The sequence below is a fragment of the Erythrolamprus reginae genome, chromosome 13 (genome assembly GCF_031021105.1).
Source record: "Erythrolamprus reginae isolate rEryReg1 chromosome 13, rEryReg1.hap1, whole genome shotgun sequence".
NCBI lineage: Eukaryota > Metazoa > Chordata > Lepidosauria > Squamata > Dipsadidae > Erythrolamprus > Erythrolamprus reginae.
Window position 1 is genome coordinate 14,996,750 of NC_091962.1, and position 25,750 is coordinate 15,022,499.

A 25,750-nucleotide genomic window follows, 5' to 3' on the forward strand; every position below is an offset into this window, starting at 1 on the left:
GCAAAACCTTGAGGTTGGGCTACTGCAGAGCCTTGCTTTGCAGGGTGGCCCTTGATGGCAGCTTGGGTTGGAAAGTCGATCCTTCCCCTCCAAAAGTCCCCAAAACTTTGGGGACTTTCAAGATGAGTAACTTCAACTCCCAGAATTCCCCAAGCAGTTTTTTAAAAAATGTGTATAAAATTGTTATTAGGAGGAAGGTGTCAGTTCAATACATAATTCTATAATTACAGATATTTACAGATAATTACAGATATAATTACTCCCTCTGCATTCGTCTCAGCTTCTTTGAAAATGGCTCCTAACCTGACCCGGTTTCTGATTGTACTAGATCAAAAATTATTATTATTAATAACAGCAATAATAATAATAATAATAATAATAATTTGCAACCCTGCGGAAAACAGGTTCCAAAAGCTGCAAACCTAGTTACAGAATAAACCCATCTTAAAGGTTCTGGAATACACAGAAACTTTTTTTAAACTCGTGCCATGAGCCTGGATTTATCCCCTCCGGAGGTGAAGACAAACCAAGTTAATGCTAAACCAGCTAGGGGACTGAGCAAACCCATTTCCTGCATCGTTTAAGATTGCTGACCTTTCAAATGTGGTAAACGGCCTTCGAAGGGATTAATAAATGTTTTTCTCCTTATCAAAGTGCCAACCTTTTGCTTACAAGAAACGTCAAATCTAATCTTATGATCCTACTCAAAGGAACGATCTAGAAAAACAACCCTATGTATAAAATGTAAAAACAGCTGCTTAAAGGCTGTGTAAATAATAATAGCCAACATATTAGTTGACCCTGTCTCTTTCTTTCTCTTCTTCACCCCTTCTCTTTTTTTCTTTTTGCATGTTTTTGTAATTGTAATTTTGTAATTGTAATTTTGTAATTATAATTTGCAATTTGCATACAAATCTAATAAATAAATAAATAAAATAAATTTGATTATTTCTTCTTTGCTTTCTATACGCAAATAATTAATACAAAGATTTTTTTTTTTTTTAAAAAGAATAAAGTTGAGAATCGCTGGTTTAAAGACACAGGGAGGGAAAATTTAAAAACAAAAAGGCCACTTCTTTAAACACCGTCTTTACGTTTATTTCATAGATAAATTATGTACAGACACACAAAGGGGGTTCTAAATTAAATTACAGGAATCGATCCAATCTCCCTGGAAAAACAGGGATCTCAGCTTGGTTTATTTTATTTTGGGGGAGCATGGGAGGGTGAAAGAGGAGATACTGGGAAGGCAAAGGAGGATATAATATTTTTTTGCATTCAACTTTATTCACCACTAATTCTCCTTTTTTTCCCTTTTCGCTTTCTGCCCCAAAATAAATTTTCAGAAGAACCAAAGCTAGGGAATTTGAGGGGGGGGTGGGGGGAGGAGAGTTTAAAAGGCACTGTCCTTTGTTTCCTAAAAAGTGAACCCGCTTATCCACTCGTCTAAATCTTCTTCTGCAGTCATGCGTTTCCTCTTCCTCCGCCTCCATCCGGTAAAAATTCGCCGCCTTTTCGGGCCTGGAGAGGCCTTCTTGGTGGTGGCAACACCCTCTCTTGGATACGGGAGAGAGTGAGGGACGTGGGGGGGCGGGCGAAGCGATTGACGAGAGGCAGCGGCCAAAATCCAGCGGGTCAGGGGTGGGCGCGATCCTCCCATTCAGGTCTCCAGGACTCGGATCAGGGGCAAAGGTTTCGGCCCCACGGGTTTGGCGAACCTTTTGCTGGGGGGAGAAAGAAAGAGAGGCGTGAGAGGAAGGAAGGAAAGGAGAGTAGGAGAAGGGAGAAAAGGATGGATGGATTGGAGGAAGGGAAGAGAAAAAGAGAGAGGAAAGAGAGAAATATGGATGGAAGGAAGGGAAGGAAGGAAGAAAGAAAGAAAAAGAGGAAGGAGTGGAGGGGAAGGAAAGACGGAAGGGAGAATTGGAGAAGGGAAGTAAGGAAAAGGAGAGAGGAAGGAAGAAAGGAAGAGAGGGAGGGAGGGGAGACAAATGAAGGAAGGATAGAAGGAAAGGAAATGAAAGAAGGAAAAATGGAGAAGGGGAGGGAGGAAGGGAAGGAAAAGGAGGGAGGGAGGAAGAGAGGAATGAAGGAAGAGAGAGAGGAAGGAAAGAAGGAAGGAAGGAAAGGAGGGAGGGAGAATTGGAGTAGGGGAGGGAGGGAGGGCCAGTACCATGTATGCTACTATGTTGGGTCACAATACATATAAACTAGGAATGTATGTTTAAGTGTGCCTGTTGGCCACAAGGGGGAGCTAACAGAGTTCCTGTTTGGGGGAGTATTTTTGATAGTTTATGTATAGAGCTGTGTGCTGATGTTATCTGGTTTGTATTTGATATTTGGGGTTATATTTGTGATTTGGATTGTACATAGATTATTCCACTGTCTATCTGTGTATAATATATATATATATATTCTATATTTACTAGTCTGGTTTATTGGCCTGAATAGTCCATTGCTGTCACTGCTCACACCTTACTCTGTATTAAGTTTGTTTTGGGGATGATGTACTTTCCCTAAACAATCTAACAGGAAGGAGGGAGGGAGGGAGGAAGGGAGGGAAGGAAGGAAGGAAGGAAAATTGGAGGGAGAAAGGGAAGGAAGGAAGGAAGGAAAATTGGAGGGAGAAAGGGAAGGAAGGAAAGAAGGAAGGAAGGAAAATTGGAGGGAGGGAAGGAAGGAAGGAAAGAAGGAAGGAAAATTGGAAGGAGAAAGGGAAGGAAAAAGAACGGAAGGAAGGAAGGAAGAATTGGACAAGGAGAGGGTGAAAGGAAAGAAAAGGAGAGAGGAAGGAAAGAAAGAAGGAAGTGGGGAAGAAGATAGAGAAAAGCTGTCGTAGTTTTCTACGTTTCTACGTCGGTCTCTGAGAGCTTTGGTGCCGTCTGAGCTCCAACGTTTCATGACCCAGCTAGGCAACCCCATCAGGGCAAGGAAGAGGGAGCTTTGCAGGCTGGGAGCTGCTTACCCAGGCAGGCAGCCCTGCCCTCCCTCGTCTTGATGATGTTACCTAGCTGGGTCCCAAAATGCCTGCAGCCCACCGCAACCTTTCATGCCAGCCCCCTTCGCCTCCGGGCCGGGCCCAAGGACTCACCTGCTGGCTGTCTCCGACTTGGACCGGGTCCGGCTGTGGAAGCTCCCGGGATTGGCCTGCTTTTCGATCAGGTGCTCCATGCGGTCGTGCATCTCTAGGTTCTTTCCCGTGGAGGAAGAGAAAGAAGGAGGAAAGGAATTTTAAAGGAGAGGAAATTCCCGGCAGATAAATCCAAACAAAGAAATGAACAAATCCAAATAAATAAGCCAATCCAAATAAATAAATCCCAATAAGCAAATCCAAATAAATAAATAGAAATAAACAAATACTGTACATCCAAATAAATAATCTTTGTGCCTAGATTCCAACGGTTCTCAGACATTCCACCAGAGGACAGCAGAGCACAGCTTTGCAAAAATGCCATGGGGATAGATAGGTATGTATGTATGTATGTATGTATGTATGTATGTATGTATGTATGTATGTATTTATTTATTCATTTGATGTGTATGCCGCCCCTCTCCGCAGACTCAGGGCGGCTCACAACAACAATAAAACAGTATACAATAAACAAATCTAATATTTAAAAAATATCTTAAAAAACCCATTATTTTAAAAAAATACAATACATACCATACATAACACTACAGGTAGGTACGTAGATAGGAGGTTGATAGATAGATGATGTTGATAAATAGATGATAGATAGATAGATAGATAGATAGATAAGATAGATAGATAGATAAGATAAATATAGAGATAGACAGATAGATAGACAGACAGAGACAGAAAGATGGTTAGCAGATAGATGATGATAAATAGATGATAGATACTGTAGATAGATAGATAGATAGATAGATAGATAGATAGATAGATAGATAGATAGATGGATGGATGGATGGATGGATGGATGGATGGATGGATGGATGGATGGATGGTTGGTAGATAGATGATGATGATAAATAGATGATAGACAAGATACTGTAAATAGATACTGTAGATAGACAGACAGACAGATAAATAGAAGATAGGTACATAGATAGATAGATAGATGATGATGATGATGATAATAATAATAATAATAATAGATGATGGATGGATGGATGAATAAATAATCAATCCAAAGCCCTTAGAAAAGATTCTAGTCCTCACTGTTCCGGGCATGCAGCAGCACCAATGGACAGCCCTCAACCCACCCAGTCCTGCCTCTCCCCCAAAACACCCACGCCCACACACACACCGCTAGTGGGGCGTGGCAAAGCAAGAACCGGCCCCTCACCTCGGCCTCCAGGTACGCCACCCGCTCCTTCAGCTCGTGGATGAGGGCGTCCTTCGACTGGATCACCATCTTGGAGTTCTGCAGCTGAAGGGGGAAGAAAAAAAGACCCGGGTTCGGATTCCGCCCTCTGTCCGTCCTCAATCGGATGCTCCTCCGGCAACAGCCCCCTCTTGCCCTAGATTCCAGGGTCCGCCAGGACCAACCTGCTTGATCATCGGGCGGCCTTTGTGCTGTTGACTCTTCAGCATGTAGTCCAAGGAGAGGGAGGGAGGGAGGGAGGAAAATTGGAGGGAGAAAGGTAAGGAAAAGGAGAGGAAGGAAGAAATAGGAAGGTAAGAAGGGGTGGAGAAGGGGAGGGTGGAAGGGAAGAAAAGGAGAGAGGAAGGAAGGAAGGAAGGAAGGAAAATTGGAGGTAGAAAGGTAAGGAAAAAGAGAGGAAGGAAGAAATAGGAAGGTAAGAAGGGGTGGAGAAGGGGAGGGTGGAAGGGAAGAAAAGGAGAGAGGAAGGAAGGAAGGAAGGAAGGAAGGAAGGAAGGAAGGAAGGAAGGAAGGAAGGAAGGAACCAACCAACCAACCAACCAACCAACCAACCAACCAACCAACCAACCAACCTGCTCAATCATCTGCCGGACTTTGCGCTGTTGACTCTTCAGCATGTCATCCAGGTGGTGGATCTTCTCTCGGAGACCGGCCACCTCCTTCTCTAACTTGGCCGACCTGCGACGACAATTCAAAATTTTGTTCCCTAACCAGTGCAAATTTTTAGCAAAATTTTTGGTCACTAACTGAATTGTTCACTAACCGAAGTTCCACTATTTTTAAATACAGATCTGTGCCCAATTTCTTACGTTTGTTCCATTTCTTTTTCTTCTCATAAAGTTTTTTTCCCCTCCAGTGTAAAAGTAAAATCAAGCTTATTATCCAACATATACAATATTTTTTTTTCTTTTTACTTTTGTAATCTTTCAGTGGAGGCTCTTATGACCTTTAAAGCCCTTCATGGCATTGGACCAGAATATCTCCGAGACCGCCTCCTGCCGCACAAATCCCAGCGACCGGTTTGGTCCCACAGAGTTGGCCTTCTCCGGGTCCCGTCAACTAAACAATGTCGGTTGGCGGGTCCCAGGGGAAGAGCCTTCTCTGTGGCGGCACCGGCTCTCTGGAACCAACTCCCCCCCGGAGATTAGAACTGCCCCTACTCTTCCTGCCTTCCGTAAACTCCTTAAGACCCACCTTTGCCATCAGGCATGGGGGAATTGAAACATCTCCCCCTGGGCATGTTTAATTTATACATGGTGTGCTTGTGTGTGTGTCTGTTAGTATATGGGGTTTTTTAAATCTTTAAATATTTTAAACTTATTCGGATTATTTATGATTTGTTCTACTCTGTTGTGAGCCGCCCCGAGTCTTCGGAGAGGGGCGGCATACAAATCTAAATAATAAATAAATAAAATAAATCTTCTCTTTCTTTCACAAAAGGACTGTACAAACATATAATATATTGTAGATCCATCCTAAGATAAAATATACAGGAAATAGTCTAAGGGCAGACTAGATGGACCAGGAGGTCTTTTTCTGCCCTCAATCTTCTAGGTTTCTATGAATGAGGAAGGAAGGAAGGAAGGAAGGAAGGAAGGAAGGAAGGAAGGAAGGAAGGAAGGAAAGAAAGAAGGAAGAATCCACAGGAACTGAATGTAAACCTGCCTGGCATAAACATAGATCCATCCTATTAGAAGGGCAGACGAGATGGACCAGGAGGTTTTTTTCTGCCGTCAATCTTTTATATTCCTATGTTTATATATTCAAAAATCTCTTAAAATATAGCTTTTCTCCATTGAATATCACAACATTACAATAATCTTTACGTTTAATCGCTAGTCATCAAGTTCACATCTTATTTGAGTCTTACAAATCTATGGAACTGTTCAAAAAACCCCAGTTTGTTAACATTTCTTTATAGACACACATTACATGTTTATATATTTATTTATTTATTTAATTTATTTATTAATCAGATTTGTATGCCGCAGACTCGGGGCGGCTCACAGCAATAATAATACAATGTAAACAAATCTAATATTTAAGTTAATTTAAAACCCCAATTTAGAAACCAATCATACATACTAACATACCATGCATAGTTTTTTTTATACATAAATATATATTTACTGCTCAAAAAAAAATGAAGGGGACCCTCAAAGAACCCAACCCTGGGTCTGAATGGATGAAATATTCTCACCGAATCCTTTGTTCTGTACAAAAGTTGAATGTGCACAACAGCAGGTGAGATTGGCTGTCAATCAGTGTTGCTTCCTAAATGGACAGTTTGATTTCACAGAAGTTGGATTGACTTGGAATAAATAAATAAATATTCTGTTGTTTACATTTTTCCTTTATTTTTTTGAGATGTGTCGAGACACTGCTCAAAAAATAAAAAAAAATGAAGGGAACACTTAACCAACAGAATATAACTCCAAGTCAATCCAACTTCTGTGAAATCAAACTGTCCACTTAGGAAGCAACACTGATTGACAGCCAATTTCATTTTTTTTGTCAGCGGAGGGAAGCAGGGCGCTGTGTGTGTGTGTTTGTGTGTGTGTGTGTGTGTTTCGGGACCGTCGCAGCCTCCGCGGCGGCCTCACCTCTCCTGCTCGGCTGCCTTGTCCTTCTCCGAGCTCCGTAGGTCTTCCAACTGCATTTCGCCATCTCGGACCTTTTGCAAGAGGGTTTGGTGTTCCTGGAGGGAGGAGGAGGAGGAGGAAGAGGAAGGTGAGGAGGGACGGAGGGCAAGGGCGAGTCGGAAGGCAGGAGAAACTTGGTGTCCGTCCCACCCCCGGCTTATCCTGTTCAGGGGTTCCGGAGGCACCCAAAACGGACCTGTTTTGCTCCCCGAGTAATCCAGCAAGGAGAAAGGGAAGGAAAAAGAGAGAGGAAGGAAGGAGAGAAGGAAGAGAGATTGGAAAGAGAAGGGGAAGGAAAAAGAGAGGAAGGAAGGAAGGAGAGAAGGAAGGAAGGAAGGAAGTTGGAAGGAGAAAGGGAAGGAAAAAGAGAGAGGAAGGAAGGAAGGAGAGAAGGAAGAAGGAAGGGAAAGACATTGGAAAGAGAGAGATTGGAAGGAAAAAGAGAGAGGAAGGAAGGAGAGAAGGAAGGGAGAGAGATTGGAAAGAGAAAAGGAAGGAAAAAGAGAGAGGAAGGAATGAAGGGAGAGAAGGAAGATTGGAAGGAGAAAGGGAAGGAAGAAGCGAGAGAGGAAGGAAGGAGAGAAGGAAGAGAGATTGGAAAGAGAAAGGGAAGGAAAAAGAGAGAGGAAAGAATGAAGGAGAGAAGGAAGGAAGGAAGGGAGAGAAGAAAGGAAGGAAGGAAGTTGGAAGGAGAAAGGGAAGGAAAAAGAGAGAGAGGAAGGAAGGAGAGAAGGAAGAAGGGAGAGAGATTGGAAAGAGAGAGATTGGAAGGAAAAAGAGAGAGAGGAAGAAAGGAAGGAAGGAAGATTGGAAGGAAAAGGAGAGAGGAAGGAAGGAGAGAAGGAAGGGAGAGAGATGGGAAAGAGAAAAGGAAGGAAAAAGAGAAAGGAAGGAAGATTGGAAGGAGAAAGGGAAGGAAGAAGAGAGTGGAAGGAAGGAAGGAGAGAAGGAAGGAAGAAAGGAGGGGAGAGAAGGAAGGAAGATGGAAGGAGAAAGGGAAGGAAAAAGAGAGAGGGAGAAGGAGTCTCTTACCTTCTCCATCCCTGTGAGCAGCCGTTGCAATTCCTCCAATTTAAGGTCCTTCATTTCCAGCTCCGTTTCGGCTTTCCGGAGGGCGACGCCCGAATGTTCCGCTTCCCTCCGATAATGCGAGATGGACGTCTGACCACAAGAGATTTTTTTTTTTAAACCCCAGATTTAATACTCTTCCTGCCCAGTTACAAACCCAGGACAACGAGGGGGCTGTTTTTCTGCCTAAGCAGGGGTTGGACTAGAGGATCTCAATGGCCCCTTCCAACTATTATTATTATTATTATTATTATTATTATTATTATTATTATTATTATGAATTCCATTCACCTACCTCATAGGCCGCGCGGTCGGACTGGTGCCTCTTCTCGGCCTCCTGGAGCTTTGAAAAGAGCCTCTTGGTGGTCTCGCGCATGATGGAGATGTCCTCGGTGGGATAGGTGGGTTCGTCCTAAGCGCAGAGAAGGGGGTTTAATCCCGGGGGACAAGGACCCCACTGGCTCCGAAAGAGGTTTTAATACCCATTTGAATAACACCAGTGTTATTAAGTACAATGGTCCCGCTACTTAAGAACTTCATTCGTTCCGTGACCAGGTTCTTAAGTGGAAAAGTTTGCAAGAAGAAGCAATTTCTCCCATAGGAATCAATGTAAAAGCAAATAATGTGTGCGATTGGGGAACCCATGGGGAGGGTGGAGGCCCTGTTTCCTCCCAGGAGATTCCTAGAGAGGCCCCACGGAGGCTTCTCCCTGCCTTTTCCGGCCCTGTTTCCTCCCAGGAGATTCCTAGAGAGGCTCCATGGAGGCTTCTCCCCGCATTTTCCGGACCTGTTTCCTCCCAGGAGATTCCTAGAGAGGCCCCACGGAGGCTTCTCCCCACCTTTTCCAGACCGGTTTCCTCCCAGGAGATTCCTAGAGAGGCCCCACGGAGGCTTCTCCAAGCCTTTTTTTGCCCTGTTTCCTCCCAGGAGACTCCTATAGAGGCCCCATAGAGGTTTCTCCCCGCCTTTTCCGGACTTGTTTCCTCCCAGGAGATTCCTAGAGAGGCCTCACGGAGGCTTCTCCCCGCCTTTTCCAGTTACAGCTTCAGAGGCACGGGTTTGTAAGTGGAAAACGCTTGAGAAGAGGCAAAAAAAATCTTGAACACCCGGTTCCTATCTAGAAAAGTTCGTAAGTAGAGGCGTCCTTAGGTAGAGGGACCATTTTACAGGTAGTACCTTGACTTACAACAAGCATCTTCTTTTAACAATCCCATAATCTCTTGCGGAATGGAATCTGGGCACCTGGGCAATTTTTTTTCTTTTTTTTTTCTCCACCTTACACAAATTCACACGTATATACCATCCAATATTACAAAAATCAGATATAAGTACACATTACTTATCATTTGGGGGACCAATAACCTTAAAAACCATGCACAGAATATTAAGAATAAAAACAGGCGAAAGCCAAGTACAGTAGACGGAAATTTTAAAACATCCGGGCACTGACCTGGGTGATGGATACGGTGCGGTACGTCACGGTCCGAAGAGGCTGGAAGCCGTTCGATTTACCGGGAGGGAACTGCGTTATCAGGAACGGAGGAAGAAAAAAAATTAAAACACGGTTAAAAGCGTGGTGCCGTGGACACCAATCCATTCCTCTTGGGAAAAAAACGGGGCGGGAAAGGAGACACGGCGAGGGGACCCCTCCTTTCACCTCCCACCTCTACAATTCCCGAAGTCCTTTCCGGGGGGCGCAGTACAGCGGCTATGCCAAGGAACGCAGAAGAGAAAAAGTCAACAAAGTTGTGCCAGCCAACCTAACATCTGGGCACGGCTGGGCGAAGAGTGAATCCGCTGGATAAGCTAGATGGGTTTTGGTGCCAGGGAGACGCAAAAAAAAATCTCCTGCCAAGCCAGGGGGAAAAAAAATAAATAATCCTTTTTCTGGGCAAATCTGGAAATTTTGGCGACTCAACTTAGGCTGTCGAACGTAGGGAGATTTTGGAAGGCGGGCAAAAATCTGTCTTTTTGTGCCCCCCCCCCAAAAAAACCTCCCACACCCCAATTAATTATATATATATATAATATGCTTTCGTAGATTTTCATGGGTATATGTATGTAGACTGTTCTGACTTCGGGTTTTGCCCCGTGTAATATTTTGAATAATTTGTAATATTTAATATTTTGAGTGTCTATGCGACGTTTTGGTGAAATCACATTCACCATCATCAGGCTGAAGTTGTAAGCTTCGTGCTGCTGTAAATATAATTATATAAATGTAAATATAGTTATATAACTATATTTACAGCAGCACGAAGCTTACAACTTCAGCCTGATGATGGTGAATGTGATTTCACCAAAACGTCGCATAGACACTCAAAATATTACATGGGGCAAAACCCAAACTCAGAACAATCTACATACATACATACATACATGCATACAAGCATACATGCATACATACATATATATATACTGCTCAAAAAATTAAAGGGAACACTCAAAGAACACGTCCTAGATCAAAATGAATGAAATATCCTCATTGAATATTCTATTTGCACAACGGCAGGTGAAATTGACTGTCAATCAGTGGTTGCTTCCTAAGGGGAAAGTTTGATTCCACAGAAGTTTGATTGACTTGGAATTATATTCTGTTTTTTAAGTGCTCCCTTTATTTTATTTTTTTTGAGCAGTGTATAATCTTTACTGAGAATGAATGGGAAAGGAGTACAGAAAAGGACCAACACAAATGTATATGAACTTTAAATATCGGGTTGCACGTTTATGTAAGAGAAAGAAAGAGAAGGGGGTGGGGAAAGAGAAAGGAGAAAGAAAGAAAGAAAGAAAGAAAGACAGAAAAGGAAAGAAAAAAGGAAAAGAAAGAAAAGGAAAGAAAAATAGAAAGAAAGAGAAAGAAAGAAAGAAAGAAAGAAAGAAAGAAAGAAAGAAAGAAAGAAAGAAAGAAAGAAAAGGAAAGAAACAAGAAAGAATGAAAGGAAAAATAAATGATTTTAGGGGGGCCTCAAATGTCTCCCTTCCTTGGGGAAAGTCAATTAACTGGTATTTCAATGCAAAATTTTAAGGCTGCCTGCAAAGCACAAAAGAGGAAGTTTTTCCAACAAGATTTGATTGGCGCACCCAAAATGCCAATCATAATTTTTGCAAAAGAAGTGAGGGGCGGAAACTAATCAAAAAATGGATGGAAACTAATCAAAGAGAGAAGCAATGACCTGGAATCCAGGAGCAAAGTCGCTAACCATCAGAGAACAATTAACCAGTGGAACAGCTTGCCACTAGGACGTCGTGGATGACTCAAATATGGAGGTGTTTTCAGAAGAGCCTGGATAGTGCTTTGTTGGAGATGGGATAGCGTCTCCTGTTTGATGAGGACTAGAAGACCTCTGAGGTCCCTTCCTCTTATTCTGTTTTGTTCTGATCAAAGCTCCGTCTCTCAAATCAGGGCGAGATAAATTTTATTTTATTTTTTAATTAACTAGGAGGACAGAAAAAAAATTGAAAAATCTGGTCCGAGCAGCCAAGGAGAAGAGAGGTTTAGATTTCCCACCACCCTCGAACGCCAGCTTGGCCTCTCCCCGTGTCGAAAGGCGTCAATCACCTCAGGCGGATGACAGCTGTCGCTTGTCAGCGGAAGGCCCCCGTTTTCGTGCTTCGCCTTGTCTTCGGCCCGGGCTTTGAGGTACACCTGAGTCACAAGAGAAACCACAACAACACCCGCTTGTAAGAGAGACAGAGAGGAGAGATGGGGGCTCCAAAGCTGGGCAAGACCGATTTTTGCCACAACGGTGCACGAAAAAACTGGGATTAGGAAACGGGAGGCAGGGAGCTTGGGGAAAAAAACACACACACACACGCAAAGACAGACATACACACACACACACACACCGAGCAGCCTAAAAAAGCAGGCTGCACCGGTTCTGCGAACGAAACAGCACCGCGGGCCTCTCAACAAACACAAAATGTTCCTGACATAAATTGTCTCTTTGGCAGGACGAAGGTGAAACTCCAGAGCCGGCTTGAAGTTAGGAAGGAAGCCAAAAAAAAATGGGAGATTAAAATTTTGCTTTCTTCCTGCGTGTGTGTGTGTGTTTGTTTGCTTTTAAATTGTAAGTCGATTGAATGGGAACGAGTGTCTTTTTAGACTATTAATTCAAATTAATGGGATTGAGGCCGCCCCGAGTCGCACGCAGTTTCGGAGACTCAGGTTTGTAAGTGGAACATGGTTCTTGAGAAGAGGCAAAAAAAATCTTGAATACCAGGTTCTTATTTAGAAAAGTTCGTATGTAGAGGCGTTTGTAGGTAGAGGTACCATTGTATTCCCCTTTTATCGATCTATTACATTTATTGGCTGATCTATTAAATTTATGTCAGCGTTTATTTATTTATTTATTTATTGGATTTGTATGCCGCTCCTCTCCGGAGACTCGAAGCAGCTAACAGCGACAATAAAACGGTGTACAATAGTAATCTGACATTAGAAATGATTAAAAATCCATTAATATAGAAACCAAACATACATGCATACTTACATACCATGCATAGAATTGTAAAGGCCTAGGGGGAAAGAGGATCTCAATTCCCTCATGCCTGGCGGCAGAGGTGGGTTTTAAGTTGCTTACGAAAGGCAAGGAGGGTGGGGGCAGTTCTAATCTCTGGGGGGAGTTGGTTCCAGAGGGCCGGGGCCGCCACAGAGAAGGCTCTTCCCCTGGGTCCCGCCAAATGACATGGTTTCGTCAACGGGACCCGGAGAAGGCAAATTCTGTGGGACCTAACTGGTCGCTGGGATTCATGCGGCAGAAGGCGGTCCCGGAGATAACCTGGTCCGATGCCATGAAGGGCTTTATAGGTCATAACCAACACTTTGAATTGAGACCGGAAACTGATTGGCAACCAATGCAGACTGCGGAGTGTTGGTGTAACATGGGCATATTTGGGAAAGCCCATGATTGCTCTTGCAGCTGCATTCAGACAACTCTGAGCAGCCAACAAGGTCGAAAGGAAGGGAAGAAAGTTTTAGGTCTGGCGTGTTTAAGCCCCTCACCTTAATTATTTCCTCGTCCCCTTCATTAGATTTGACACATTCGGACGCCAGGCCGTGGCTGCTGGAGGGTCGGTTGGCCACCATGGCGAAAGCTCTTCCCACCGGCTGCGGAAAGTAAGAGACAGAGTTAAGAGGAGGGGGGTTCAAAGCCAGCAAAGACCCCCAAATACACCCCTTTCCCGCCCTCCAGAAGTCGGAGCGATCAAAAAACTCCTCCTGATTTTGTTTAGACCTATAGCGTCCAACCTCAGCCCCTTTTAAGAATCGTGGACTTCAACTCCCAGAATTCCCTCCCGGCCTGAAGAATTCTGGGAGCTGAAGTCCACCAGTCTTATAGGGACCCAGTTTGGACGACCTTAATTCAGACAGAAGAATCCTGGGCCTTTCCCCCCTGACAACATTTTTCCGCAAAAAAGAAGAACAAATGTTGCAGAAACGGGGGACGGACTACTTCACAGGGCTGTTCGGTGCTCACCTTTTGCTTTATTTGGTCCGGCCGGTCGCCCGGCAGGTCATTCTGAAGGGTCAGCCTTAACACTTTGACGCTGTCCTGAAGAAGTCACCATAAGGAGAGAGATAGGAAAGGGAGGCGGTTAGCACGGTTGGGCTCATGCAAATATATTCATATTTATCTTATCGTATTTTTCGGAATATAAGAAGTTTTTTGGGAGGTAATTTATCAGCTGTTCCACTCTGGCAATTTTCTGGTTCTCTGAGCATGCACAGAAGTGAAATTGTGCAAGAGAACAGACACACACGCGTGTGAGATGCCGCAATGTGCACCGGTAGGAAAAGGTAAAAGGAAACACCCCCCTTCCCCCTGGATGTCACCTTCCCGAATGGCGTCACCACCTCCGTATCTCCAGAAGCCATCAGGCAAACAAATAAAAGTGAACACGTGGGAGACCGCAACCTTTGCTGGATATGGTAGTGGAAAAGGCAGCCGGCCAAGATCTGGCAGGTACAGGTGAGTCACTCCCATCGGCAGCCTGCCACGTTGGAGGTGTGGGAGCCGGTTGCAAGGAGGAGGAGGAGAAGGAGGAGGAGGAGAAGAAGAAAGAGAAAGAAGAAAAAGAAGAGGAAAAAGAGAAAGAAAAAGAAAAGAAAGAAGAAGAAGAGAGGGGGAGAAGGAGGGAAAGAAAGGAGGAGGAGGAGGAGGAGAAGAAGGGAAGAGGAGGAGGAGAAGAAGAAGGGGAGGAGGGGGGAGAGAAAGGAGGAGACAAGAAGGAAAGGAGGAAGAGAAGGAGAAGAGAGGAGGAGGAGAAGAACAAGAAGGGACGAGAAGGAGGAGGAGGAGAAAAAGGAGGAGGAGAAAAAGGAGGAGAAGAAGAGAGGAGAAGAAGGGGAAGAAAGGAGGAGGAGGAGGGGAGAAAGAAAGGAGGAAGAGACAAGAAGGGGGAGGAGGAAGAGAAGGAGAAGAGAGGAGGAGGAGGAAGAAAAGGAGAAGAACAAGGAGGAAGAGAAGGAAAAAGGAGGAGGAAAAGGAAGAGGAGGAGGAGGAGGAGGAGGAGGAGAAGAAGAAGAAGAACAATAACAAGAACAACAAGAAGGAGGGAGGAAGAAGTTAGGTAAAGCAACCTACCAAAGATGCCTCCAACAGACACCCCTCGGTATCCAAAAACAAACCCCTATATATCTTCTATGTTTGTTTATATTTTCTATTGTCTTATCTTTAAAAAAATTAATAAAAAATAAAATAAAATAAAAAGCAGTTTGGGGAAAAAGAAAAAAAAGGTATTATTCCACTCGAAGCCTAATGGTTTGTGGTCAACATGAAATCCCACCCCATCCCCCTAGAAAATTATGCAGCCTGCAGGCTCAAATTCACCAGGGATTGACTCAATGTAAGCCCCGTTTGAGGGTTAACCATGGAGATCAAAATACGAGAAGCGGGTTTGTGGCTTAACCACTAATGCCTGGTTTCTTTTCCTCCGCCGAAGGTCGAAACTAGCAGTGATTCTTCGGCTAAACTTTTATGGAGTTCCCCACCCAGCAAGCGAGTCCGAAGTTTCATTAAAATTCCTTTCTGCTTGGAAACCACTTACGGACTTTAGCCTGGAAACGTGTGTTTGTGTGTGTGTAACTTTTGAGGATCAGGATGAGTTTTGTCGTCCGAGAAACCGAGTTGAAATGCAAATACTGGAGAAAACGATTTATGAGTTCCCTGAGAAAAATTGGATGTCCCTCTTTCTTTCTCTCTTCCTTCCTTTTGTCCTGCTTCCTTTCCTTCCTCGTTCCTTTCTTCTCTCCCTTCCTCCTTCACTCCCCCTTTCTCTATTTCTTCCTTCCTCCCCTCCTCTATTACTTTTCCTTCCTTTCTCTTTTTCCTTCCTTTCTCTTTTTCTTCCTCCCTTCTCTCTCCTTTCTTCCTCTTCCTTTTCCTTTCTTCTCCTTCCTCCTTCATTCCCCCTTTCTCTCTTCCTTCCTTCCTCCATTACTTTTCTTCCTTTATTTCTTTTTCTTTAAAAATTTCTATTTGCATTTTTACAATCCTTATCATTATCTATTACGCCATTGAAGTCGTTTATCAGATATATTTTCAGAGCCGATTTTTGATGTAGTTCAAGAAAAATCTTTTTTATTTCCTTCTTTTTCTTCCTTTCCTTCCTTCCTTCCTTCTCTCTCTTTCCTTTCTTCCTCTCTCTTTTCTTCTCTTCCTTCCTCCCTCCCCCCTTTCTCTATTTCTTCCTTCTCTCTCTCTCTCTCCTTTCTTCCTCCTTCCTTTCCTTTCTTCCTCTTTCTTTTCTTCCTTCCTCCCTCACTCCCCCTTTCTTTATTTCTTCCTTCTCTTCCTTCATCCCCTCTTCTATTCTCCTTCCTCTATTTCTTTTTCTATCATTTTTAAAATATTTTAATTTGCATTTTTTACAATCGTTATCATTATCTATTATGCCACTGAAGTCACCTATCGAACATATATACTGCTCAAAAATAATAATAAAGGGAACACTACTCAAAGAACCCATCCTAGATCTGAATGAATGAAATATTCTCATTGAATACTTTATTCTGTACAAAGTTGAATGTGCACAACAGCAGGTGAAACTGATGGTCAATCAGTGTTGCTTCCTAAGTGGACAGTTTGATTCCACAGAAGTTTGGTTTACATTATTATTATTATTATTATTATTATTGTTGTTGTTGTTATTATTTATTAGATTTGTATGCTGCCCTTCGAAAACTCGGGGCAGCATACACATATTGTGTTGTTTAAGTGCTCCCTTTATTTTTTCAAGCAGTATATTTTCTGAGCCTATTTCAACCAACTTTTGATGTGGTTTAAGAAAATTCCTATCTTCCCTTCCTTTCTCTGTCTTCTTTTTTCTTCCTTTCTTTTTCTTCCTTCTCTCTCTCGTGAAAATCTACCCTATCCATTCCCACCAGAAACATACCAACAGACACCCCTCGGTACCCACAAAACTCTTTTGAACAAATTATTCTTCTCACTATTCTAACTTTTCCAAGCTTAGGTCGCCAATCCAATGCAAGTGGACGAACCCGGCATTGACAAAGGAGATACGACTGACCGATTGCAAATAGGGCCTTCACAATGGTGCGCCCCCCCCCCGAAAAAAACACAAGGAGCATTCCAGAATTCCCTTCACACACACACACACATACACACCCTTTGGCTGTTGTGCTAGCCAGGGTTGCAATCTCGCTCTTCCGAAAACTGGCAAGACAACTTTCCAACAGAGCTGTCAAAACAATCTACCCTTAGCAACTCACGATGGGATCAACGACAATAAATTCGGAGGAGGAGGAGGAGGCTATTCGATAGCTGGGCTGTTTTCCGTGTTTAAAGGAAGTCCTTCCCCCCCCCCCCTGTTCCTCATCTGACCTTTTGCCGAAAGCCCATCGGCTCCGTTTTGGTAAGAAATATTTTTGGCCGGATGCCGGAGGACGAAAAACCAACCGCATCCAAGAACACATTAAGTCAACACAATTAGATTATTTTGTCTCGTGGTGTTCCGGAAAGAATCACAAAAGCGTTAGGAGGCATAGAAGTACACTGAATTAAAATTAGTTAGAAGGATGGAGAGAAGGTCAACGTAAGGTAGATCAAAACCCTGGTTTTTTTTCACAAACTGCCATCGTGCCGGCCAAAAGTGACAATAAAAGTTATCTTAACTGGACCCACACGAGCATAGTACATAGAATACCGCATTTTTCAGAGCATTGGTGAACACAAAAAAATCATCAACACTAATATAGTAATAATAATGATGATGATGATAATAGTAATAATAATAATAATAATTTATTAGATTTGTATGCCGCCCCTCTCCGAAGACTCGGGGCGGCTCACAACAATAACAATATAATACAAATCTAATATTAAAAAGAATTAGTTAAAACCAATGTTGCTATGTGTCTGTTTTATGGAGTCTGATGTGCCGATTGCAAAAAATATGCTTATATGCTTAATTTTGTTCCATCACATAAAGTTTCTGATGTAGAAGCATTTTTTGTTATTACATTATTTCTGATATGTAGATTGCTGTTTTCTTAATGTCATCAGTATGAGAACAAACTTCCAGCAGACGTGTTTGGTAAATCTACAGGAACTGAATTTAAACATGCCTGGGATAAACATAGTAAGATAAAATACAGGAAATAGTATAAGGGCAGACGAGATGGACCATGAAGTCTTTTTCTGCCGTCAATCTTCTAAGTTTCTACTTCCTTTCTCTTGTCTTTCCCTGGCTACATCTAATCTGATCCATTCTAGGGTTAGCAGACTACTAATTCTTATATAAATACTTATACTCTGAAAAATACGGTACTACAAGGTGGACAGGACCTTTGGAGGTCTTCTAGTCGAACCCCGCTTAAGTACTTTATGGTCGTCCAGTCTGCTTTGGAAAGCCACCAGGAATATGGAGCACCCATCAATTTCTGAAGGCGAGCTATTCCACTGGTCGATTGATCAACAATAAATGTGATGGATTGAATAAACAAGTCCAGAGAGTAGGTAGGAAGTCCAAAGTAAAATTAATCAAGTCTAGGAGATATGAGAACGGTTCCTTTGCTCCAAACCCGGAGCAGAAAAATTCACGGTTGCAACACTACGTAGAATCATAGAAGTGGAAGGGACCCTTGGAGGTCTTCTAGCCCAACCTGGCAAGAGACCTTATACAAGGTTTACCTTTGAAAACCTTGAATGACGGGAGATGGCAAGGACCACAAAAGCAAGAAACGCAACAGCCTTTGAAGTCAGACAATAAGTTTGTTGAGTCAAACAATAAATAATATTCTTGGGAAAACTTTATGGTTTTCTTAAGAATATTTACCCATCAACCAGCCAGTCCAGAGTCCGAGGTCTTCAGAGATTAAAAGAAATATGGGATGACCTCTGGATGGCTCAGGAGATTGGTCCATCAAGTCAAAATTAATTTGGAGACCAGACGCTTCATTCATATGTTCAGTGGCCAGTGTGGAAATTTTATCCATTGAAAATAAGAACGTGATGCCTACAAGCCAATCGCTCACATGTGTCCCACAAGATTTCCTTTTATATATATACATGTTTATTTATACATTTTCAATTAACATATACAGTATATGTGCTTCGTGAACAGTCTATTGTCTTGAGTCAGTTGCTTACGTAACAAAGCTTTCCCATCTCCTAATTTCCACTTCTATTATCCAACCATTTTTTAAAAAAACAAATCCCATATTTGAAAATATTCTCTTTCTTTTTGGAATATTTTTTTTTTCATTTTTTCCTCCACCCTTGCAAACACACAAAATCACATACCTTCAAATCTCAATACAATACCATGTAATACCAATCACAAAATTCTTAATTTATATCTATTTTACTTTGGTACGCATTATTTCTTGTGATACCTGTTTTTTCTAATTTTATTGCCTGGACTTCAAATATTGTTTTCTGTTCTGATTCAAATTGAAAACCCTATTAGCTATCAAAATTTCTATTGGCTATTTGCTTTTATCTACCTAGGAATGCCTCTACTTATGAACTTTTCTAGATAAGAACCTGGTGTTCAAGATTTTTTTGCCTCTACTCAAGAACCATTTCCCACTTACAAACCAGAGTCTCCGAAACTGTAACCGGAAAAGGCGGGGAGAAGCCTCCGTGGGGCCTCTCTAGGAATCTCCTGGGAGGAAAGAGGGCCGGAAAAGGCGGGGAGAAGCCTCCGTGGGGGCTCTCTAGGAATTTCCTGGAAGGAAAGAGGGCTGGAAAAGGCAGGGAGAAGCCTCCGTGGGGCCTCTCTAGGAATCTCCTAGGAGAAAAGAGGGCCGAAAAAGGTGGGGAGAAACCTCCGTGGGGCCTCTCTAGGACTCTCCTGGGAGGAAAGAGGGCCGGAAAAGGCGGGGAGAAGCCTCCGGGAGGTCTCTCTAGGAATCGCCCGGGAGGAAAGAGGGCCGAAAAAGATGGGGAGAAGCCTCTGTGGGGCCTCTCTAGGAATCTCCTGGGAGGAAAAGAGGGCCTCCACCCTCCCTGTGGTTTCCCCAATCGCATGCCTTATTGGCTTTTACATTGATTCCTATGGGGAAAATGGCTTCTTCTTACAAACTTTTCCATTTAAGCACCTGGTCACAGAACGAATTAACTTTGTAAGTAGAGGTACCACTGTATTACTAAAATTTCCGTTATGCCATTATATTATCAGCTGCCAAGGGTCTGAATTATAATCGCACGACCGTGAGGAGACCGTGGCAGTTGTAACTTGCTTTTTATTTTCCCCAGCGCCGTCGTAACTTGGAACGGTGGCTAAAGGAACCGTCATAAACCGAGGACCGGGTGATCTTTGTGATTTGTCTTCGTTAACAAGAGGGCAGCTAAAAAAATTCCAAAATTTAGGGAGGAGGACGACAGGCTATATATTTTTGCAACCTTTTCACAACCGGGGAAAACGGGTTTATTTTGCGAGATAACAACTATAATTTTAAGATCCCCAGGTTGAACGTCTGGGCTGAGAGAAGGCGCATATTAAAAAAATAATAATAATAACTTCTACCCAATGTTGTTGAAAGCCTTAACTCATCACTTCATTCTTTTTTTTTTTTTCTGGTCTCCTAATTACAGCTAATTATTCTGGCCTGTAATGAGGTGGATTATTCAGATTTTTCTTGTTCAAGAAAGTTTTTCTTACGTCTATAAAAACAGCTCGATGTTATTGGACCAGGTGCCCCATAAATTCCTTTATTTTCAAGCAGGATTTGAGCATCAGGCAGGAGACAAGAGCAAATACTCTGCGTATGCTCAAAGGTCTATTGTTTGTTTGTTTTTAACTTTGAGAGTCGAGGAAAAAAACAGGAAGAGGAATTAAACTTTGCCATTGAATTTAGAAATTTGAATTGCAAATTAAATTTAGAAAGTTTAATTGCAAACTGAACTTAGAAAGGACAGAGGAAGAAAAACAGAAAGTAAAATTTTCTTGCCAACTCGGAGGTAGCGGATAAAGTTGGAGGCAATCGAGCCCGTAAATATTCCAAGAATCCGGGTGGGAAAATGCAGACGGCTGGGGAAAATAAATTGGAGGAGGGGGGAGGAGGGACGAGAGAAAAATCAACACCCACAGCATTTTCAGGAGATGACACTATAGCAGATATGCTTATCAGCTCGGGGTTTTAAGGAGGGGCGGAATTCCGCAATCTTATCTTACCCGTGGGATGAAAATTTAATCAACCCGGACAGACTGATTTCTCCCAAGGCTTGGAAAGAAAAGCCAATTTTGGAATCTGAGGAGAGGAGAAAGAAAAAGAGGAAGAGGAGAGGCAGAAGAGGTGGAGGAGGAAGAAGAGGAGAAAGAAGAGGAAGGAAGATGAGAAGAAGAGAGGAGGAAGGAAGAAGAGGAAGGAAGAAAAAGTGGAGGAAGAGGAGGAAGGAAAGAGAGGAAGAAGAGGAAGAAGAGGAGGAAGAGGAGGAGGGGAGAAAGAAGAGGAAGAAGAGGAACGAGGAGGAAGAAGAATAGGAAGGAAGAAGAGAAGAAAAGAGGAGGAAGGAAGAAAAAGAAGAAGAAACAAGTGGAGGAAGAGGAGGAAGAAAAGAAGAGCAGGAAGAAGAGGAATAGGAGGAAGAAAAGGAGGAGGAAGAAGTGGAAGAAGAGGAGGAGGACAAAGATTAGGAAGGAGGAAGAGAAGAAAATAGGAGGAAGGAAGAACAGGAGGAAGGAAGAAGAAGTGGAGGAAGAGGAGGAAGAGGAGGAAGAAAAGAAGAGGAAGGAAGAAGAGCTGGAGGAAGAAGAGGAAGAAGTAGTAGTAGTACTATTAGTAGTAATAGTAGTAATATTTTCTCTACTTTGAGAAGAGACATTGAGAGTCCTCAACTTCTGACAGTTCGCCTAGTAACGTTCGAAGCGACCACGGCACTCGAAAAAGTGAGTTATGTCCATTTTTCACACAACAGCCACAGTAAGCCCGTGCTCGCAGTCAAAATTCAGACCCCTTGGCCATCGACTCAGACTTATAACGGTCACGCACACACACCCGCCCGGGGTCATGCGATCCCCCTTTTGCGACCTGACGGGCAAAGTCCACGGGGGGCCCAGATTCCCGTAACAAACACCTGACTTAACTCATCCGCTTAACAACGGTAGCCAAAAAAAGGGGTCACAAAATCCAGACGATTCACCGTTGTCTCGTTTAGCAACGGAAAAAATCTGGTCGTAAATTGAGGACTTGCTGTAATTGGGATCCTGCCTCGCCCCAACGTTAATCCTAACACCAAATTATGTCATTATTTTCCCTCTGGGGTGGGGGAGAAGGTTGTGAGTTTCACCGGGTGAGGTAGCGGCTTCAGAATTAATCACCTTTGTTATCTTTTATTTTTTCCCCAGCGGTGTTTTTTTTTCCCCCTCTCGTCCTTGAATTCCAAAGATTGCAACTTGACACCTCGGCTGGCGCTCAAACCGTATAATTTCCATTTAAGGGCAGGCTTTGTAAAACGGCGAGATACCTGCTTGGTTTGCAATCCTCTTTTAAAAGAATTTTTTTTCCTAAGGTTGGTTGCAAAAACAAATGGCAAAACCTCGCCTGTTTTTTGAGCCACAATCTAGCATTTGGCTTCAAAACCGCTTGATTATTTTAAAAGATAAATTAAACAAAGGAAAGGTTTATAAGATCCAATCAATGTGTTTATCCATGGGGGGCAGAATCCAACTTTAATACAACATTTGTTTTAAAAATGTCATTTTTATTTATTTACTTTTTAAAATCCCATTTGAAACAATTCAGGGGGGGATGGAATTTTCCACCTTTAATATAAAAATGTGTTTATTTTTATATTAAAGGTGTTTTATTTTATATTAAAGGGGGCAGAATCCAACTTTATAACAAAATGTGTTTTAAGACTGTCATCTTTATTTATTTATTTTTAATTCCCTTTGAAACAATTCAAGGGGGGGGAAATCCAACTTTAATACAAAAATGTGTTTATTTTTATATTAGAGGTGTTCTATTTTATACTAAAGGGGGCAGAATCACTTTAAATACAAAATGTCTTTTAAGAATGTTTATTTATTTAAATTTTTTTAAATCCCCTTTGAAATAATTCCAGGCATGCTTAAATTTACTTCCTAAACCACAGACACATTTTTTTTTTAAAAAAAATACATATAATTAACACACATCAATGGTTTTTATACTGCACCCAAAGAGCTATCTTTATAATTTATAGTGTTGGGTTACATTTAACAACTTTGCCATAAGGTCTCGTTTATTCATGAATTATTTTATTTTACAGGGAGAAAAAGATACGATAAATGAATTATGAATATAAATAAATAAAAATTCCTTGGCTTTCCAAGGAGGGCAATATGTATGTCAATAATTCAATAACATTCAACCACAAGGACTCCTCAATTTTGCAAACTGAGCCAGGGAGTTTTCTGCACACACTGCCTGGAAACACACAAACACACAAAAATTCTCAGATGTTACGTAAAAAAAGACAGCTGCAATCCACCTACCCATTCTGCCTACCATGGAGATCTGGATGGCTGAACCAACCCAGTAAGGCATCCATCACTTTATTCCAATTTTTCCCCTCATTTTACAACTCCAAAATCAAATTTATCCGGGTCATTTTTCCATGTACACAACAAACACACACACACCAAATTCTGGATCCAGATTAATTGGGATCCAGGACCCCCAACACTGAAAAGGAAAAAGAGAACCAGAATTTCGTGATTTCGTGCAATAAAGTTGTGTCTTTGGGTTGGTTTTTTCTGGGTTTTCGTAATGGGTCTCAACGCCACCCAGAATCTGGAAGGAATTGGCCGGCATATAAATGCAATTAATAAACGATAAGTAAATAAATAAACATCCTCACGCACAAGTCCCAAGAGCAGAATTTGGAGATTCCAAGAATAATATCCTAAATAATATCCTGAACCGTGATGCAATTTTGGGGGGTGGGGAGAGAAATACAACTTTTTGCATAGAGAAGAGTAGAAAAAAATATATCCATCCATCAATCAGAGGTATTGATGAATTATCACCAATGATCAGGTTTAGTGCCAAAGCCAAAAAGCATGGGGTTTTTTTTTAGAATAATTGGTACAAGTAGATAGAGAATAGAAACAAGGTAGTGTGATACAACGTGTTAGGGCACACAAAAACAGATAAACACATAAGTATGAAATACATAATGTATAAGGGTATACAAAAACACATGGATAAACAAAGCAAGCCATTTGCTTATCTATCTATCTATCTATCTATCTATCTATCTATCTATCTATCTGGATATGAGTGTGTAGAAATATCAATAAATATATATAAATATATGTGTGTGTCACATGTGTGTGCTGAATTTGAAAATTATAGAAGACTAGGATAGATCTATTTCAGCCTTATTTTGGCCTCATATATATATTGATATTTTTACACACTCATATGTTTATATATCTATACTTATCCACAAATATTACATATATATACAGTATATGTATGTATGTATGTATGTATGTATGTATGTACAGTATATATACTGCTAAAAGAAAAATAAAGGGAAACACTCAAATAACACATCCTAGATCTGAATGAATGAAATATTCTCATGGGATCCTTTGTTCTGTACAAAGTTGAATGTGCACAACAGCAGGTGAAATTGACTGTCAATCAGTGTTGGACAGTTTGATTTCACAGAAGTTTGATTTACTTGGAGTTATATTGTGTTATTTAAGTGTTCCCTTTATTTATTTTGAGCAGTGTATATATCTGTGGGGGCAATAGGCTGGCTCTGTTAAAACAGTGCTATTGCTAACATGTTGTAAGCGGATGGATAATTGAATAAAATATATATATGGATAACTATAGATATATAAACATATGAGTGTGTAGCAATATCAATAATACATATACATTTACTTAGTGATATTTATACACATTCGTATCTATATATATATATATATATCTATGTTTATCCATAATTATCAGTAAGTAATCAATAAGTATCTATCTATCTATATTTATTGATATTTATACACATTTGAATGTTTATATATCTATGCTTATCCATAAATATCAATTAAGTAAATATAGATAGGTAGATAGAAACATAGAAGATTGATGGCCCATCTTGGTCCATCTTGTCTGCCCTTATACTATTTTCTGTATTTTATCTTAGGATGGATCTATGTTTATCCCAGGCATGTTTACATTCAGTTACTGTGGATTTATCTACCACGTCTGCTGGAAGTTTGTTCCACGCATCTACTACTCTTTCAGTAAAATAATATTTTCTCATGTTGCTTTTGATCTTTCCCCCAACTAAATTCAGATTGCGGCCCCTTCAGATCCCAACTCCCATAAGTCACAGCCACCTCAGAGAAGCTTGAGGGCTGGGAACTTGTGGGAGTCTTCACAGAAAGCATTATTATTATTATTATTTATTTATTTGCTTGAGTTGAAAGGGACCTTGTAGGTCATCTAGTCCAACCCTCTACTCAAGTAGGAATCCCTATATCTCCTCCCTAGGAGGAGGAACTCTGCACATGGTCAGGGGCCCCCTGGAGCCCCTGCCTGGCCAGTGGGCTTCCTCCCCCAGGAAAAAAACCAAATAAAAAGAAAAAGTAACCCATTCCCCCCCTCCTGGATACACCCAGGATCTCTTTGGCGGCTATCCACGCTGCACTGCAGGCTCATAAATCCAGGGAAAGGTGGCAGCCGGCGCTGCCCTTAAAATAAAATAAAATCCGATTATTATTTTTTGGGGTGCACATTGCAATGGGTCTCTGTCCTTATTGCAACAGCCCCCCCCCCATGCATGCAAATCTATAGATCTCTATTGCAAAAGATGCTTTGCTTTGGGTGTTTCTGCCTCCTTATCTGATGCACGTCACTTCCCAGGACTTTTTCTCCTCCCCCCCCCCCATGCCCAAAATCAGGAAGGAATTTATAAATCAATTAAATTAAATTAAATGCCCCCCCCCCCAAGGCGCTGCTTTGGGGCCATTTCAGCCCTTTGCAAGCCCCAAAAGCAGCAATTGCAAAAAAATAATGATAATAATGAAATGTAACGGTGCAAACTAAGCTTGCATTGCGCCCCCCCCCCTCCTCGGCTCACCCGCCCGCGCTTACCGGCTGCTCGTCCGCCAGCTGCACCAGCGTGCAAAGGCCGCGCGGAACATTCATCATCCGCCGCGACGCTCCGGCGCAAATGAGGCGGAGCACGCTCCGCCCGCCGCTTATATACCGGCCACGCCTCTCCT

The 25,750-nt window shown here is 42.1% G+C and overlaps 1 protein-coding gene across 1 annotated transcript; it reads right to left on the bottom strand.

Moving 5' to 3' along the window:
• Window positions 1–1,076: 1,076 nt before the first annotated feature.
• TUFT1 (tuftelin 1) lies at window positions 1,077–25,750 on the bottom strand. Its single transcript, XM_070766304.1, has 12 exons — window positions 25,620–25,750; window positions 13,537–13,611; window positions 13,062–13,166; window positions 11,619–11,705; window positions 9,510–9,581; window positions 8,355–8,471; window positions 8,024–8,152; window positions 6,953–7,047; window positions 4,922–5,027; window positions 4,311–4,394; window positions 3,092–3,192; window positions 1,077–1,724 (listed from the first exon to the last, which is right to left on the bottom strand). The coding sequence occupies exons 1-12, from the start codon at window positions 25,674–25,676 to the stop codon at window positions 1,661–1,663; spliced, it is 1,092 nt and encodes a 363-aa protein (XP_070622405.1). The 5' UTR covers window positions 25,677–25,750; the 3' UTR covers window positions 1,077–1,660.